The 15,981-nt window shown below is 36.3% G+C and overlaps 1 protein-coding gene across 5 annotated transcripts in view; it reads left to right on the top strand.

Annotated features, from left to right (window-relative positions):
• TNRC6C (trinucleotide repeat containing adaptor 6C) overlaps positions 1 to 15,981 on the top strand; it is a 171,185-nt gene that overhangs the window by 113,879 nt on the left and 41,325 nt on the right. For 4 of the 5 annotated variants that reach the window (XM_027850100.1, XM_027850099.1, XM_027850096.1 and 1 more), the window contains 4 exons: positions 3,708 to 3,850; positions 5,065 to 5,214; positions 6,770 to 6,916; positions 13,853 to 13,972. In XM_027850100.1, coding sequence (XP_027705901.1) covers positions 3,708 to 3,850; positions 5,065 to 5,214; positions 6,770 to 6,916; positions 13,853 to 13,972 — 560 coding nt within the window. The remainder of the gene's footprint in view (positions 1 to 3,707; positions 3,851 to 5,064; positions 5,215 to 6,769; positions 6,917 to 13,852; positions 13,973 to 15,981) is intronic. The other variant, XM_027850098.1, reaches the window with a different exon arrangement.

The raw sequence follows: 15,981 nt of genomic DNA, 5'->3' as shown, positions 1-15,981 counted from the left end.
CAAGTATGATGCTAAGCACTGGAAATGTAAATAGAAAAGATAAGCTAGTCCCTGCTCTCAAGGAGTTCACATTCTAACTGGAGATGACCACAACCAGAAGAGAGTTCAGCTGTAAGATAGCCTTGAAGTCCTAAGGGCGCATTTAATGCAAAGTCTGATTTAGTGCAAATTATAAAATAATACTAGGTCACATTTAATGCAAGCCAAAATTCAATTAATGTGATTCATGGAGCTTGATAAGGATTTTAAAACATTATATGTTGTCATCTCCTATGGATATGATGTGCTGCATACCATATTACCAATAGTGTGTTAATTTTTTTTTAAAGATTCCTTAACAAAATGGACAGAAGGAATATTTCAGATTGAAATACTGCTGACAGAAAAAAAGAGACTTGTTAGTACATTTGAACAAAAATTTTATGTAATTGAATGGCATGAATGTGGTCTTAGTAACTCTAAAACTAGATGTTATATCAGATACCTGGATGTACTTTGGATATTATAAAACATGCAGACAAAATAAAACAAAGAGGCAAAGTTACATCATCTTTTTGTAGTTTACAAGCAATCACAGGGAAGAGAAGTGTTAAAGTGATAGAAATGGAGCGTCTTATAGATAGAAGATGGTAATCAATAAACTCGTTCTTCATAGAACAGCAGCCATTTAGACAAAAGCGTCAAGTTTATTTAAGGCAGTGAAAGAAAATGGAAATGAAGTGACTAGTGAAGAAAGTTACTGCAAGCATTAAATGGTTCAATAACTTTAAAAATCTAATTCAGTTGCATAGTGTTGAAATTACCAGAGAAGCCTTGGCAGCTTAATATAGTGGTGTTTTGAAGAAGACAGTCAAATGAGGTGGATATTCGGGTTGATAAATTTTTAATGTGGATGAAAAGGTTGCCTTCCAGAAATTAAATTTCCAAGAATGAATAAACTCAACCTGGATTAAAAGCGTCTAAGGGTCACCTACCACTAATTGGGAGGCAATACATAAGGGGCAGCTAGGTAGAATGGAGGATAGAATACCAGGCCTAGAGTCAGGAAGACTGATCTTCCTGAGTTCAAATCTGGCCTCAGACGCTTACTAGCTGTGTGATCCTGGGCAAGTCACTTAAAGTTGTATGCCTCAGTTTCCTCATCTGTAAAAATGAAATGGAGAAGGAAATGGCAAAGCACTCTACTATCTCTGCCAAGAAAACAATGGAGTCGTAAAGAGTCAGACATGACTGAAATAACTGAACAATAACAACAAATGCATAAGGGGATTTTAAAATTAAAGCCAGTGCTTGTTTATCAGACTTAGTTCTTGTGCTCTGAAAGGCTATCACTTCCATTTCTTTGATGGTCACATAAGAAAGCATGGGTTTTCAAGTTATTTTAGCCCAGCTATTGAAAAAGATTGCAAGGACAACAATATCCTTTTTAAAGTATTACAGATTTTATATAATACCTCAGGTCATCCAACTGTACTTGTTTCATTGTGTTCGTTCATATGAGCATGCAAATTAGCTGAGATGTGTATAAAGCTCTCTGCACCTACCAGTATATAAAGATTTAAAGAAAAGGAAGATAGTTCAATATAAACTGCTGAAATATTTTAAGTGATATAATAATGACATTTTCATCATATTGGCAGTGAAGGTCTATCTTTAGGTACTAGATCCAGTCATTTTTTTTTTTTATATTTTGCTTTCTATATAGCTGTTCTATTACTTTGTAATAAACTTGAATAAGAAATACATCTTATTCTTTGCTTTATTTTACATTAATTAAGAGATAAAAAATTATGTTAAAACATTTTCATTGCATATTTCTGTTGGTCTGGAATCATAATTTATATATTTAAAATTTCAATTTATATTTGTAATTATATATTTCAAATTATTATAATTTCAAATATTGCAGTTTTGAATGCTGCTACCATTTCTTGGGATCAGAACGAAGCTGTATTTATAAGATGGATGGCAAAGGCCACAGATCCTGGAGCTGCATCAACAAATGAATTAACAGTGTCCAGGAATCTGGAGGGTATAGAATAAATGGTCAAGTCTGGTAGGCCTCTCTGTAGTTGTCAGAAGGAATATGTGAGGCAACAGAGTAGGGTTTTATTAGAAGTCCTTACGCTTACCCAGCAGCCAAAATAGAGCCTCCAAAAGTTGCAGTCTTCTTCAGAGAGGTACACACAGTCCACACAAGGGAGGAGAAACTCATCATGGTGGAGGAAAGCTAAGAATTGAGGTTATTTCAAATGTAGGCATGTGTTGTCTTCATACCACCAAAAGGTATTAGAGGAAGATTTTCATAGTAGGTTCTTGAAAACAAGTCAACAAGTCAGTAATCATTTATTGAGAGTTTGTTGTGTACCAGACACTGTATTAGGTGCTAGGAATAGAAATAAAAGCAAGATGGTCCCTGCCTTCAAGGAGATTACATTAGAACAGGGGAAAACAACACATAAAAGGAAAGCTGAAAGGGAGTAGAAAGGATGAAGGTGGGGAAGGGAAAGGTAGGCACCTTAGAGAAAATCTGAGGGGAGGGGGCAGCTAAGTGGGACAGTGGTTACAGCTCCAGCCTCGGAGTCAGGAGGACCTGAGTTCAAATCCAACCTCAGACACTTGACACTTACTAGCTATATGACCTTGGGCAAGTAACTTAACCCCGATTGCCTCACCAAAAAGCAACAAAAGAAAAAGAAAGAAAATCTGAGGGGAGAGTCAAGAGTGTGTCTGAAAAGGAATGAAGACATGAGTGGCTTGAGCATGTTTCTTAAAACGGAGACTCTGGGAAAAACCAGTCAGTCAGCAAGTGACCACAGGGATGGAGGGTAATTTTTTTTTTATTTTCAGTTCCAAATTATCTCCCTTCCTCCACCTATCTCCCACACACTGAGAAGACAAGAATTATGAGAGACATTATATATACAAAGTCATGGGAAACATTTCCACATTATCCATGTTGACCCCCCCCCCCCCCAAAAAAAAGGCATGAAATATAAAGAAAGTGGGGGGGGGTGGGAATATGCTTCAGCCTGCACCCAGAGTTCATCATTTCTCTCCCTGGAGGTGGATAGCATTTTTAAAAATTAGTCCTTTGGAATTGTCATGCATTATTATATTAATCAAGAGTAGCTAAGTCTTTCACAGTTGAGTATAATTATAATACTGCTATTACTATATACAACATTCTAATAGTCCTGCTCAATTTATTTTTCATACATTCATATCAGTCTTCAGAGGGTACTTTCAATGCGTGGAATCCGGGGCTGGAGTGAGGTTCTAGGACACTGTAGGGAAAATCTGGGAGGAGAGTCAGGAGTGTGGCCTAGAGAGGAACAAAGACATGGGTGGCCTGAGTGGCCTCCTTAAAACAACTTAATCCTTTAAAGAAAACTCAATTATTCTTCTTCCAATTTATCTTTGACAAGTTATTTTTTAAGCAGAGAACCTTCCTCTTGCTTATGGCTCACCTTTAGTTTAGGACAGAACTGTTTCTGTCCCTTTCCTGATATAACATTATGCATCTAAGCAAATACCACACCCCTGTACCATAAACTTTCAACTCATCCAGGAACCTTGGGCTTCAAAAGTTTTCAAACCTTTGGATCTTTTTTTCTGAGATTGGTAGCCACAAGTCTTATACCTGATGGTAATGGCTGAAGTTAAGCACGTTTTAAGCTGAGTATTTTTCTTTTTGTTCTCTCCAGGTGCTCTGCTGGAAAAGAAGGTGGAGATGGACAAGCGTGGGATGGGAGTGACTGACTATAACGGAATGGTCACCAAACCCCTTGGCTGCCGCCCACCGATCTCCAAAGAGTCTTCCATGGACCGCCCCACCTTTCTTGACAAGGTGAGCTAACATTTTGTTTAGGTGAGCGTTCTGGTGTCTGCTTCATTTGGATGAACTTTGACAAGTCACTTGCACATATTTCTCTATCAACATAACTACTCAATAGCCTTACTATAGTATGGATTTCACATTTGGATATTCTGATTTTGTAACAGATCTGATCTGTGTGTTTAATCTGCCAGCTGAGATCTATGAGCAGTGATGATTTTAGTACCAAGTCTTGATTAATGCTTCTATAAACATTGAGGTATTTAGGGGACAGTGGACCTTGTAGCTTATGATGAAAAAGCTTCCTAAAGTTGCCTTGAATATTTAGCATACTAGGTTAACTACTAGGTCCATATAAGATTTTGACATTATTAATTTCAAATATAATGATCAAATGAGATATTTGTAAAGCTCTTAGCACAGTCCCTGGAACATAGTAGGAGCTACATAAATTCTTCTTCCTTTCCCTTCCTTTAATGCCAAAGCAAAAGAATTGAAACTCAAAAATAGAAGCTAGGTGGTGCAGTGGATAGAGCACCAGCCCTGGATTCAGGAGGACCTGAGTTTAAGTCTGGCCTCAGACACATAACACTTACTAGCTGTGTGACCCTAGGCAAGTCACTTAACCCCATTGCCTGGCACAAAAAAACAACAGCAGCAAAGTGATTTGGGGCAGCTAGGTGTCAGAGTAGATAGAGCTCTGGCCTTGGAGTCAGGAGGACCTGAGTTCAAATCTGGCCTCACCCCTTATTTTTATGTTTTGTTTACAAAAAGGATCTAGGTAGTTAATCGGTTGTCCATTCTATGCTGGGCCAAACTTCGTAACTACACAAAGGAAATCTGCTTATTTGAAGATAATCAGAGTCTTATTAGGACCCTTGGTGTAGTTTTCAAGTCTTTGACCTTTCTCCTTTCCCTTAGCAGTTTGTAGGATTAGTGAAAGTATTTAAGGTAGTATACATGAGGGGTGGGAGAGTAGGGAAGCTTCTATATATGTGCGTTTATAAAATACAAAAAAAAATGGAAGGAAAACTATCTTAATACTCTTTCTCTTTCTCTCCCCCCGCTTTCCCTTTACCCATATTCTTCATTCCCTTATTATTCATGCTTTTTTGATATTTTAATCCTTTATTCATCCATATCCTTTATATTTCCTTGGGAAATTGTTTTGTGCTTTGTCTGCTGTTGGACATTGCACACAGCTCACCCTTTCTTTCTCCAATCAGGATGGCGGCCTAGTGGAAGAGCCCACTACTTCACCATTTTTGCCTTCACCAAGCCTGAAGCTCCCCCTTTCAAACAGTGCACTCCCTAATCAGACCCTGGGTGGGATTGCCTCAGGGCTGGGCATGCAAAACTTGAATTCTTCTAGACAGGTAAGGCTGCTTGGACAAATCAAATTGTGATTTTTTTTCAAGTCCCTAGAAGTTATGTTTTGAAGGAATCTTTTATCATCTTTGCTTAATATTAACATTTCAGACTGTAATAAAATCAAGATGATAATTTAAAACTGCAAATGCTGTATTTTAAGATTTACTGTGAACCCTCATGATATACTGCCAACTATGATTAAACATAAGAAGATGCAGAAATTAAAGGAAAATTAATTTATTTTGGGCTCATCACAATTCTTAGAATTTAGCTTTGAGTTTTAGGGAATTTCTAAAAAAAAAAAAAAGGTATCTTTTAAGTAGCACTAATTTGTTGAAGTGGAAATATCCGTCAAATCACCATTAATTTGCTAGATATATTCAGTGACACTAGAATCTAGGATGAACCTTTACTAAAGTTCATATTAGTGTTTAGAGATCCATGCTGGCATTGTTTCTCCTACCTTCATACTTTCAGAAAAATTGAAAATTATCTCTCCAAGGAAGTCTCTAATGTGAAGACCTAGGTTTTTTTTTTTTAATGTAATATGCTAGAAGCGTGTTTTCTTATATAGAAATTCTCTAATCTAAAACACGGTATACATAGTAAATAAAGTTTTCTTATATTTCTGAGTTTTACAGGAATTCTCTTACTGGATTCCACTTTTGAGTAAGTTTCCAAATTTTGAGAGAACATTTCTGCATATATGGAATTTTCTCTTTAGCATATATTCTATAATGTTTCAGTACAACATCACTATTGGTGTTCCATTGTAACATTGTATTGTTTTGCTGAAGTTATAACAACTTCGGTTAAGAGAAACGATTAGCACATATAACTGTTTCAAATTTCAATGAGTTTGCTCGTCACGCATCTATTTTATGAAAAATTTTGCATGATCTACTCACAGGAATAATTTTTAATGCCTTCGAGCCCATCTCGGAGAAAAAGGGATATAATATTATAAACATATTGATTAAGCATGTTTAGGCAAAAATATGAAAATTGTTAGTAGAATCTTTGTTAGAGTTAGAGTAGCAATTTAGCACTGGTGCTATAATCTCGTTTCCTTCCCTTCAAAGTCTTGACTATATGTTTGAATGTTCAGCTATTAACTATTCAGAAATTTTAAGGTTCTTTAAAGCAACAATTAAATTTCCCAACTGAAAATAATTATTTTGTTTCTGGCTATGTTCTCCTGTTAAGATAAATCCTTGCCCAAATATACATATTAATAACTCTCTAGTTGTCATTCCTTTAAGTTGTCTAAATAGTATGCACATTGGTGTCATTCTTTGAAATATTTCTTGTATGGCTAAATGATGTTTCTTCTCCTTTTCCTTTTTTTGATAGTCTTATCTACTATCTTAAAAGTTTTATCCCCTGTAATATAGCTTCTGTGAACTTAATAACTTCAGTAATATTTATGCTCATTTCAAACCATTATAAGATGCTTAACATCTTTAGTTAATTTTTTTTATTACAGATGTAGACTGGTGAAAAAGTACTCTTTTTAGAAAATGAATAAAAATAAACATTATTTTTTCTGTCTTCCTCCAGATACCGAGTGGCAATCTGGGTATGTTTGGCAATAGCGGAGCAGCACAAGCCAGGACCATGCAACAGCCGCAGCAACCGCCAGTACAACCTCTTAACTCATCCCAGCCTAGTCTTCGTGCTCAAGTGCCTCAGTTTCTATCCCCTCAGGTCAGATTAATATCCAACAGTTTTTAAAGCTAAAGAATGCTATGTACATAGTTTAGCTAAATTTCATCAAAATATTTGAGAAAGTCTCTCATACTATCCTTATAAACACGACTAGACTAGGTAATACAGTCTAGTAGATTCAGAAGTGTTTGAATAATCAGACCCAGAGAATAATTGTTGCCCCAGTGTCCATTTGAAGGGAATGCTCTCTCTAGTGAAATGCCCCAATGATTTGTCATTGACGAAGTGTTGGTCAACATTTTAATCAATAACTTAGATAAAGGCAAAAATAAGTTATTTATCAAATCTATAAGTAACACAGAGCTAGCAAGGTAAAGCTAATACCTTAGATGACATTAGATGATAAAAGCCAAAAAAGGCAATATTAGGGTGAAAAGGCACCTCGTTAAGATGATATTTTGGGGCAGCTAGGTGGCACAGTGGATAGAGCTCCAGCCTTGGAGTCAGAAGGACCTGAGTTCAAATCCGGCCCCAAACACTTGACACTTACTAGCTGTGTGACCCTGAGCAAGTCACTTAACCGCAATTGCCTCACCAAAAAAAAAAAAAAAAAGATAATATTTAATATGGATTAGGTAGGTGGCGCAGTGGATAGAGCTCCAGCCTTGGAGTCAGGAGGACCTGAGTTCAAATGTGACCTCAGGCATTTTGATGCTTACCAGCTGTGTGACCCTGGGCAAATCACTTAACCCTGATTGCCTCACCCCCTCCAAAAAAAAAGATGATATTTAATAGGCTTATAGGTTTAGGCCTGAAAAGGACCTTTAGAGGATTCTAGATGAAGAAACTGAGGTCCAGGGAGGTTAACTGATTTGCCCAAGGTTGCCTAAGTACTGTGTAGTAAGTGACAGAGGTAGGATTTGAACACAAGTCCTCTGAAAAATAATAGAGACAAATATAAAACACGTACTTAGGTTCAAAAAATCAAGGCAAGACAGGCATTTATTAAGTTCGTGCTATGTGCCAGGCACTATGCTAAATGCTAGGGATACAAATATAAGGAAGCTACCATCAAGGAACTTATACTCTGATGAGGGAAGATAGCAAATAAAAGGGAGCTAAAAGGGAGGGGGACAGGGAGGAAGGTAACCAAGCTGGTGTCAAAGTCCAGAAAGTCAGAAGCACAGCCAAAGGGGAAATGGCCAGCCTGGACCCCTCCTCAAAATGGAGACTCCCAAAGGAACTCACCAGTGGAAGAAAGGAGTAGCAGAGTAGAGAGATAACCCAGGGTGATAAATGTTTCAAGATGAGGAGAACCTAGTCACTGAGGCAGCTGAGACAAAGTGGCAAAGTCTAAAAAGTCAGAAGCAGCTTTACAAATTGGATGAGGTAACTGGGGGCAGTAGTGAAAAGACCATTGAATTTGGTGTTAAGGGCCTGGGTTTGACTCCCAGCACTGCTACTTACTGTATGACCCTGGGCAAGTCACCAAACTTCTCTAAGCCACATCTAGTCCAGTTCCCTTCAGAGGAATTAGACTACGCATCTAGTCCAATTCCCTTCAGAGGAATTGTACTAGATGACTTATAAGGTACCTTTAAGCTTCAAATCTATGATCCTTTAAGCAGCGGTTTATGTGAAAAAGATCTAGAGGTTATAGTGGTCTGCAACTCAATATGAATCATCAACATTACCTGGCAACCAAAAATGCTCGTGTTATTTCAGACTATATTGAGAGAGATATGTATAGCGTCTAGAACACTGGAAGTAATGGTCCTGCTCTATTCCGCCCTAGTCAGGTTACATCTGGAGTCCAGAGTTCAACTGGAAATCCTATTTTCAGAAGGATGCTTTTTATATTGTGTCTAGAGGAAGAGAAGCAAACATAGTGAAGAGCTTCAAGTTTGCTATCCAGTGTTCATGTGAAGGAACTTGGGTGCTTTGGGAGTAGGGGAAATGACAGAATTGTTTTCACGTTTCTGAAGGGCTGTCATATGAAGAGGGAATAGCCTTGCTCTGTGTGGACCAGGAAGGCAGAATGGGGAGCAATGGGTAGAAATTGAAGATGGGCAGATGTAGGTTCAATGTAAGGACATCCTTCCTAACAGAACTAACCAAAAGTACAAAGACCTCCAAAAATGGTAGGTTTCCAAGTCTAAACTTGTTGGGGATTTTGTTGAATGGATTCCTGGTTAGGTACAGAATGGAGTAGATGCCCTCTGAGCTCCTCTGAGGTTAAGTGAAATGTGAATTTTGGAGCTTTGCACATTGAGATAGAAATAATTATTTTAATGTGACAATATGGTTCAACTTTGAAAATTAACCCCAGGCAATTTAACTTCAGTGTAAGAGTAGAAATTTATTTTTGAGTTTAGCAACTTTAAAATGTCTCCTTTTGAACAATTAGCTAAAAATGTGTTGAGAACTGTTGCTGAGACTAACAAACCATCAATGAAAGCAATAGATCCCTTTTTCAGCACATTTAAGTGAATGCTATGTGGCTTACCTGGAGTTACCCAAGGGAACACATACAGACAGAGATGTAAACAATAAGGAAAGGGTGCTAGGTCAGCCCATTGACCCCCAGCCCCATCCTTGATGTCCAAATAAGGAGATGCCAACCAACTAAGAAACTGAAAGTTGTTAACCTGGAATATAGGATTCCAAATATGGAGGGAAGGGACCAGGGTTCCAAAAAAGGTAGGTACCAGGAGAAAGGGTATATGACGAGGGCATAGTTTATTGGACTGAGGAAGAAAAACAATGGGTTTTTCTAGTGGTCTGGAGATCCTTAAGACCGTTTCAGGAGGTTCAAACTTTGCATTTTATTTTCTAATATGCTAAATATCAACAGATATAACCCACATAAACAAAAGCTCTTTCAGTTCCTCAATAATTTTTGAAGAGTGTAAAGGGAGCCTAAAACCAAAAAGTTTAAGAACTACTGTTAAAAACTAAAACAGTGTAAATCACTCTCCACCCCCTTTGCTTAAAAAGTAAGTTTTAGGAATTTTTTTTCCTAAGTGCCTTTCAGTAATTGGAATAGGAGGAGAAAAATGAGTCAGAACCTTGAGATTATTTAGAACAGCTAAGGGGAAGAAGGGGAATGTGTGAAAAAGATTCAGAATGTATCTGTCAGGGACCACACTTTATCTTGGTCCTTCATGAAAAAAAAATTCTGTTATGTGACCATTAGAATATACCTTAATCACATCTTTGAGGATGAAGAGTTGTGGTAAAATGACCAAATGAAGAATTGCTCAGGCTACAGAAGTGAAGATACAGGAATTAGAGAAGGATGGGAAATTCCCAGTCACTCTCCCTATCTATTCTGATAAATCACAAGGAGGACCAAGTCACATATAAGTTAAGTGATTTGCCCGGGATCATTAGAGCTAAGAGGTGTCAGAAAAATAATTGTGAGCCCTCCTTCCAAGAGCACCTTTCTGACCCTGAGCCCAGATGCCCTTCTATATACCATCTTCATTCAATATCTGTAAAAGTAAGAGTATAGAATAGCCCTGGGTAAAATAAAAAGATTTATGATCAAAGGTAGTCCATAGATCTTCATGCTGTGATAGATTTATCAATTTGTGTAAAAGTTGTCTATTTCAGCCAGTCTATCCTAGTTCTGTCATTGCTGCTCAGGTGATCCATGGGCAAGTTACATAACTTCTTTGGGCCTCATCTGTAACAGGATGGGGAAGGACTAGGTGACCCCTGAGTTCCTTCTTATCCAACTCCATGATTCTAGAAGAGGTTATTAGCACCACATCCCTTGGTTCCTTTAGGATTTAGTGGTCAGAATAAGTTCTGGTAGTTTGAAGTTGTAGCTTTGTATGATCTTTTGTAATAATAGGTTACATATTATGGTGCTTTAGGGTGTGAATTTGTAATGTAGTATCATGTACTTGAGAGCTCCCTGATCATGTTAAGTAGTAATATCTCACCAGATTTTCCACTGGGTATTTCTAGTTGTCTTTAGAGTATTTAAAGCTATAGAGTTCAGGGTTGCTAGATATCAAAGAAATCCTTCAAATTCTTTTTTAAAATGTTAACTCTGTCTTTCAAGTAGTCCTCCTAGATCCATTAGATGGTTATTCTTCTGGTGAGGAGGAACACTCTCCTTATCTCTGCCCCCTGGCTTCCTTCAAGTCTCACTTAAATTCCCCACCTTCTGTAAAAGTCTTTTCCCAGTCTTCCATAATCTTTGTGCCTTCTCTCTGATTGTGTCTCCAGTTTATCCTGTAGGTATCTTGATTGTCCATAGTTGTTTTCATGTTGTCTCCCTCATTAAACTAGAAGCTTCTTGAGAACAGGGACTGGTTTTGCCTTTGTATCGTCAGCACTTAAAGTGCCCAGTGCCTGGCACCTAATAAGTGCTTAATAAATGCTGGGTGACTGTCTGACTGATTAACTGATTGACTAAGAAAGAAACTTTTTTTTTGGTGCCCTGGAAGAAATCTTTTTTTTCCTCTCCATTCACAAAAAGTAGTATATGCTAATTCAGATTCCCTACATTATTATAAATTTCATTTAAATGAATTTTAAAACACAAGTCTAGCCATGTTACTCCCCTGCTCAAGAACCTTCTTCCCAGAACAAGAACTTTGCTCCCTGAACAAATCACTTCAATTATTGCCTCTATGATAAGATACAAAAATCTGTTTTTAGCATTTAAAATCTTTCATATCTGATTCCATCCTACCTTTTTAGGCTTACTCTCTTTACTCCCTGTTATGTGCTATATGTTCCAGCTAAATTAGCCTGCTTTCTTTTCCCTCAACATTCCATCTTCCGTTTTCATGCCTTTATTCAAGGCTTACCTGTATTACTGGAAAACCCTCCCTTTTCACTTCCACTTCTTATAATCCCTAATTTTTCTCAAGGCTCAACTATAACCTTCTATACAAAACTTTTCCTCCTCTTCCTAGTTATTAGTGTTCTTTCCTTCCATAAGTAATTTTACATATGCTTATCTGTTTGAATGTTGTATTCCCTTAGTAGAATGTTTCCTGTTAAGGGAAGGGATTGTTTTTCATTTTGTATCTTTTGTCCTAGCACAAGTGTAGGGAGCCTGTGGCCTCGAGGCCACATGTGGCCCACTAGGTCCTCACATGCGACCCTTTGACTGAATCCAAACTTCACAGAATTTGTTCTGTGAAGTTTGGATTCAGTCAAAGGGTCGCACAGAACAAGATTTGTTCTGTGAAGTTTGGATTCAGTCATAGGGTCGTATTTGAGGACCTAGAGGGCCACATGTGGCCTCAAGGCTGCAGGTTCCCCACCCCTGTCCTAGCACAATGCCTTGCAAATAGTAATGAGTACTGATACAAATAACCCAGTACACTAAAATGTCTATTATCACTAATCTATTGTTTTTGCTTTTTAAAAATTATATTTTATTAATAATTTTTATGACACATTTATTTCTTAATATTCTCCTCCCTCATTTATTCAGTGAGCTATCTCATCCTGTGTGGCAAAGATTAAAAGATGGGGGGGAAAGCAATTCTGTAAAGTTGACTAAACACATCTGACTATGGATGCAACATTCCCCATCCATAATCTCTCACCTTTTCAGTGAAGGGAAAGAACGTATTTTGTATTTAGTATTTAGTATTAGGGATGGGTGGGAAGGGGAAGATATTCTTTCATTTCTATTACACGCATACACACACATAATGTATATGACTACATATATTTTTTCCTGGTTCTGCTTGCCTCACTCCCATGAATTCATATATGTCTTTCTGTCTTCCTCTGAATTCTTCATATTAGTAATTTTTATAGTACAGCAATATTCCATTATATTCATGTGTCATAGTTTGTTTAGCCATTTTTTCATCAGTAGGCATCCACTTTGCTTCCACTTCTTTGATAATATAAAAGACGCTGCTATAAATATTTTAGTATATATGGGATCTTCATTTCTCTCTTCAACTTTCTTCAACTTTCTTAGGAATGGGATCTCTAAGTCAAAGGGTATGCACAATTTAGCCATTTGTTAAACATAATTCTAATTTATACTAGGTTTCTTGAAGTTTTTTTTTTATCAAGCACTTGTTTTTTCTCCCTTTTTTTAGTTATCAAGCACTTGTTTTTTTCTTGCTCTCACCTCTGCACATACATCCCCACTGGAAAAAAAAAAATTAAAGCAAAACCTTTTAACAAATATGCATAGTCAAACAAAACAAAGAACCTGTATTGGCTATGTCCAAAAATGTGTGTCTCATTCTTCATATGAATCCATCACCTTTCTATCAGAAGACAGGTAGCATTCTTCATCATTAATCCACTGGAATTATGGCTGGTTAATAGTTTGATCAGAGTTCTAAAGTCTTTCAAAGTTGTTTCTCTTTGCAGTATGTTATTATTGTATAAATTGTTTATCTGGTTCCATTGACTTCACTCTACATCAATTCATACAAGTATTCCCAGGTTTCTCTAAAACCGTCTATAAATATTTTCTCAAGTGTAGATCCTTTTTCTCTTTCTTTGAAATCTTTGGGATATAGGCCCAGTAGTGGTATTGCTGAGTCAAAGGGCATACATAGTTTAGTGTACTAGTATACTTGGGCATAGTTCTAAATTACTTTTCAGATTGTTTGGACCAATGCACAGCTCTACCCACTGCATACTAATGTGTCTTTCTTCCTGTAGCCCCTCTTATGTTGACTTATTTCCATCTTTTGTCATCTTTGTCAATGTGCTGCATGTGAAGGAAAACCCTAGAGTTCTTTTCATTTCATTTAGCTTATTTAACTGACACTTTTAAAAGAATTTTTTTTGTACTGCTTCAGAAATGCAGGTCAAATAATAGTAGTAATAGGCATTTTGCCCATTTTAAAATTTTCCCTTGAATTTTAATTCATAAAATGAATCTAAAGTGTATTTTATTAATAATCCATAAGTCTTTAAAATTTGCTTTAATAAATATACAACATTCAGTGACTAGTGTTTTCTATTATGTAGGTTCAAGCACAGCTTTTGCAGTTTGCAGCAAAAAACATTGGTCTCAACCCTGCACTATTAACCTCGCCAATTAATCCTCAGCATATGACGATGTTGAACCAGCTCTATCAACTGCAGCTGGTGAGTTAATAAACATGCAGATAGTAGAATAGATTTGAAGAACAAAAGGAAAGTGTTTTTTTGACACTTATCCACTGCTTTGTTTTTCCCCATACTCCTTAAACAAGCAACTAAATTTTAAATTCTTAGTCCGTATTAGCTAGACATATATTAATAAATACATATGACAGATTACTTATCATATAATAATATACTGTTCATATTTCCCTAAAGTTTCTACACCTTTTTAAAAATAATTATCATAAAAACAAATTATCACACATTGGTAAGGTTGCTCTTGTTAGTGGGTTATATTTTTTGTTGTAACCCTAGATTGTATGTACATTGATTTTATTATGTGCAATAAAAGACCAAATTTGTTTATTACTGAAAACAATAGTGCTTCATTTTTGTGGAAGTAACTTATTTGACGTCCTCAATTATGGAGCATTACCAAGTATCAGAAGGAAATATAAAAAGGCCTCTGTGCTTCTAAAATGAAATCACTAAAGCTTTTATTGTTACATTCGTAGGAGAAAACCCTCAAGATCAGCATAGTAACTTTTATTTTAGATTCAATTTTAATAATTGTAGTCAAATCGTGTGCAAGTAGGAAATTAGAAGCAAACATCAGTGAATGTACTGAAAAAATATATAAAAAGCAGGCATAAGCTAAAAAAAAAAGGTAACAGTCTGGAGTGATTCATAGTGATTTAGCAATTATAGAGCCCAATAATCTTCAGTAATTCCTGAGGACATCGCATTTCAAGATAGTACAATAACTGATATTCATAATAACCAAGTATCAAGGTAAATGTAAGAAAACAAGAAAAGATTTTACTGTAGTCCATAGAGAAGATATATTACATATTTGAATTATTTTTATCCAAAATTATCAAAATTTCAAGTTTAGCACTTGAAGGGGAAAATTCACACCTTATAATATCAGTGTATTAATAGTATCAAACCAACTAGGTTGCACAATGAATAGACTACTGGACTTAGAATCAGGAAGTCAGACCTGGGTTCAATCCTGGCACAGACACTAGTTATGTGACCCTGGGCAAGTCACTTAACCTTCTTCAGCTTCAGTTTCCTCACTAGTAAAACGGAAATAGTTATAGCACCTACCTCACAGGGTTGTTGTGAGGATCAACTGAAATAACATATGTAAAGCACTTTGTAAACCTTAAAGCACTGTATAAATGCTAACTAAAATGGCTTAAAATATTTATAGTTTTGGCCACCAAATAATACCTATTCCAGTAAGCAGTCTATTTTATCTTATCCACTTTTAATAAGAAAAGTTGGATTTTACTCTTTGAATTTAATCAGTACCTAAGTTTTGTGCTCAAGAAAATATCCACAGGTTTCTTGCCAAATTTTTGAATGATAAAGGAAAATGACAGCGTAAAATTTTCCCAAATATCTAACGTACAGAGGGTCAACACTAAGGGTGTTTTCATCAATGCTTTATTGATAGCTTCTCAGCTCCAAAAGACTTCTCCTATAATTTGTACTATATTTCTCTTAGGTTGAGCTCCCAGTAATATATGTTAAAAATGATCTTCTGAACTTGTAGTATTTATGATCTTTTATAATTTTTAACACATTTTTTGTTTATCTGGGACAACCTAATGCTGGTGTTGTGCCAAGTTGTTTGAGCCATTCTGGACAACTTTACTCCAAATCATTATTAGAATAAATATTTTTTCATTGCTTTCCCTCACTTTTTCAATGTTTAATTTATATTAATCAAGCCGAAGGATTTTGATGTCATCCTGAACTGAACAACATTAAATGTGGGGGTATTAGCATAGCTACCCAAAACTTTTTAGTGTATTCAGTTTCTCAATAAGACCGTAATCTTTTTTAAATTGTTTTTTGCCAGAAAGTATACTTTAACAATAGTGACTACTGTTAGGAATCCAAGAATTCTGGGAATTTGTATTTTTATTTTTGACCCAACAGCAGAAATTGAACTATTTAAAAGAGTCTTTCATATGATCATTACACTCTCATTTTTCTGC

Source organism: Vombatus ursinus, unplaced genomic scaffold, assembly GCF_900497805.2.
Source record: "Vombatus ursinus unplaced genomic scaffold, bare-nosed wombat genome assembly UNPS02008996.1, whole genome shotgun sequence".
Taxonomy (NCBI): Eukaryota; Metazoa; Chordata; class Mammalia; order Diprotodontia; family Vombatidae; genus Vombatus; species Vombatus ursinus.
This window is presented reverse-complemented; position numbering and strand designations above follow the sequence as displayed.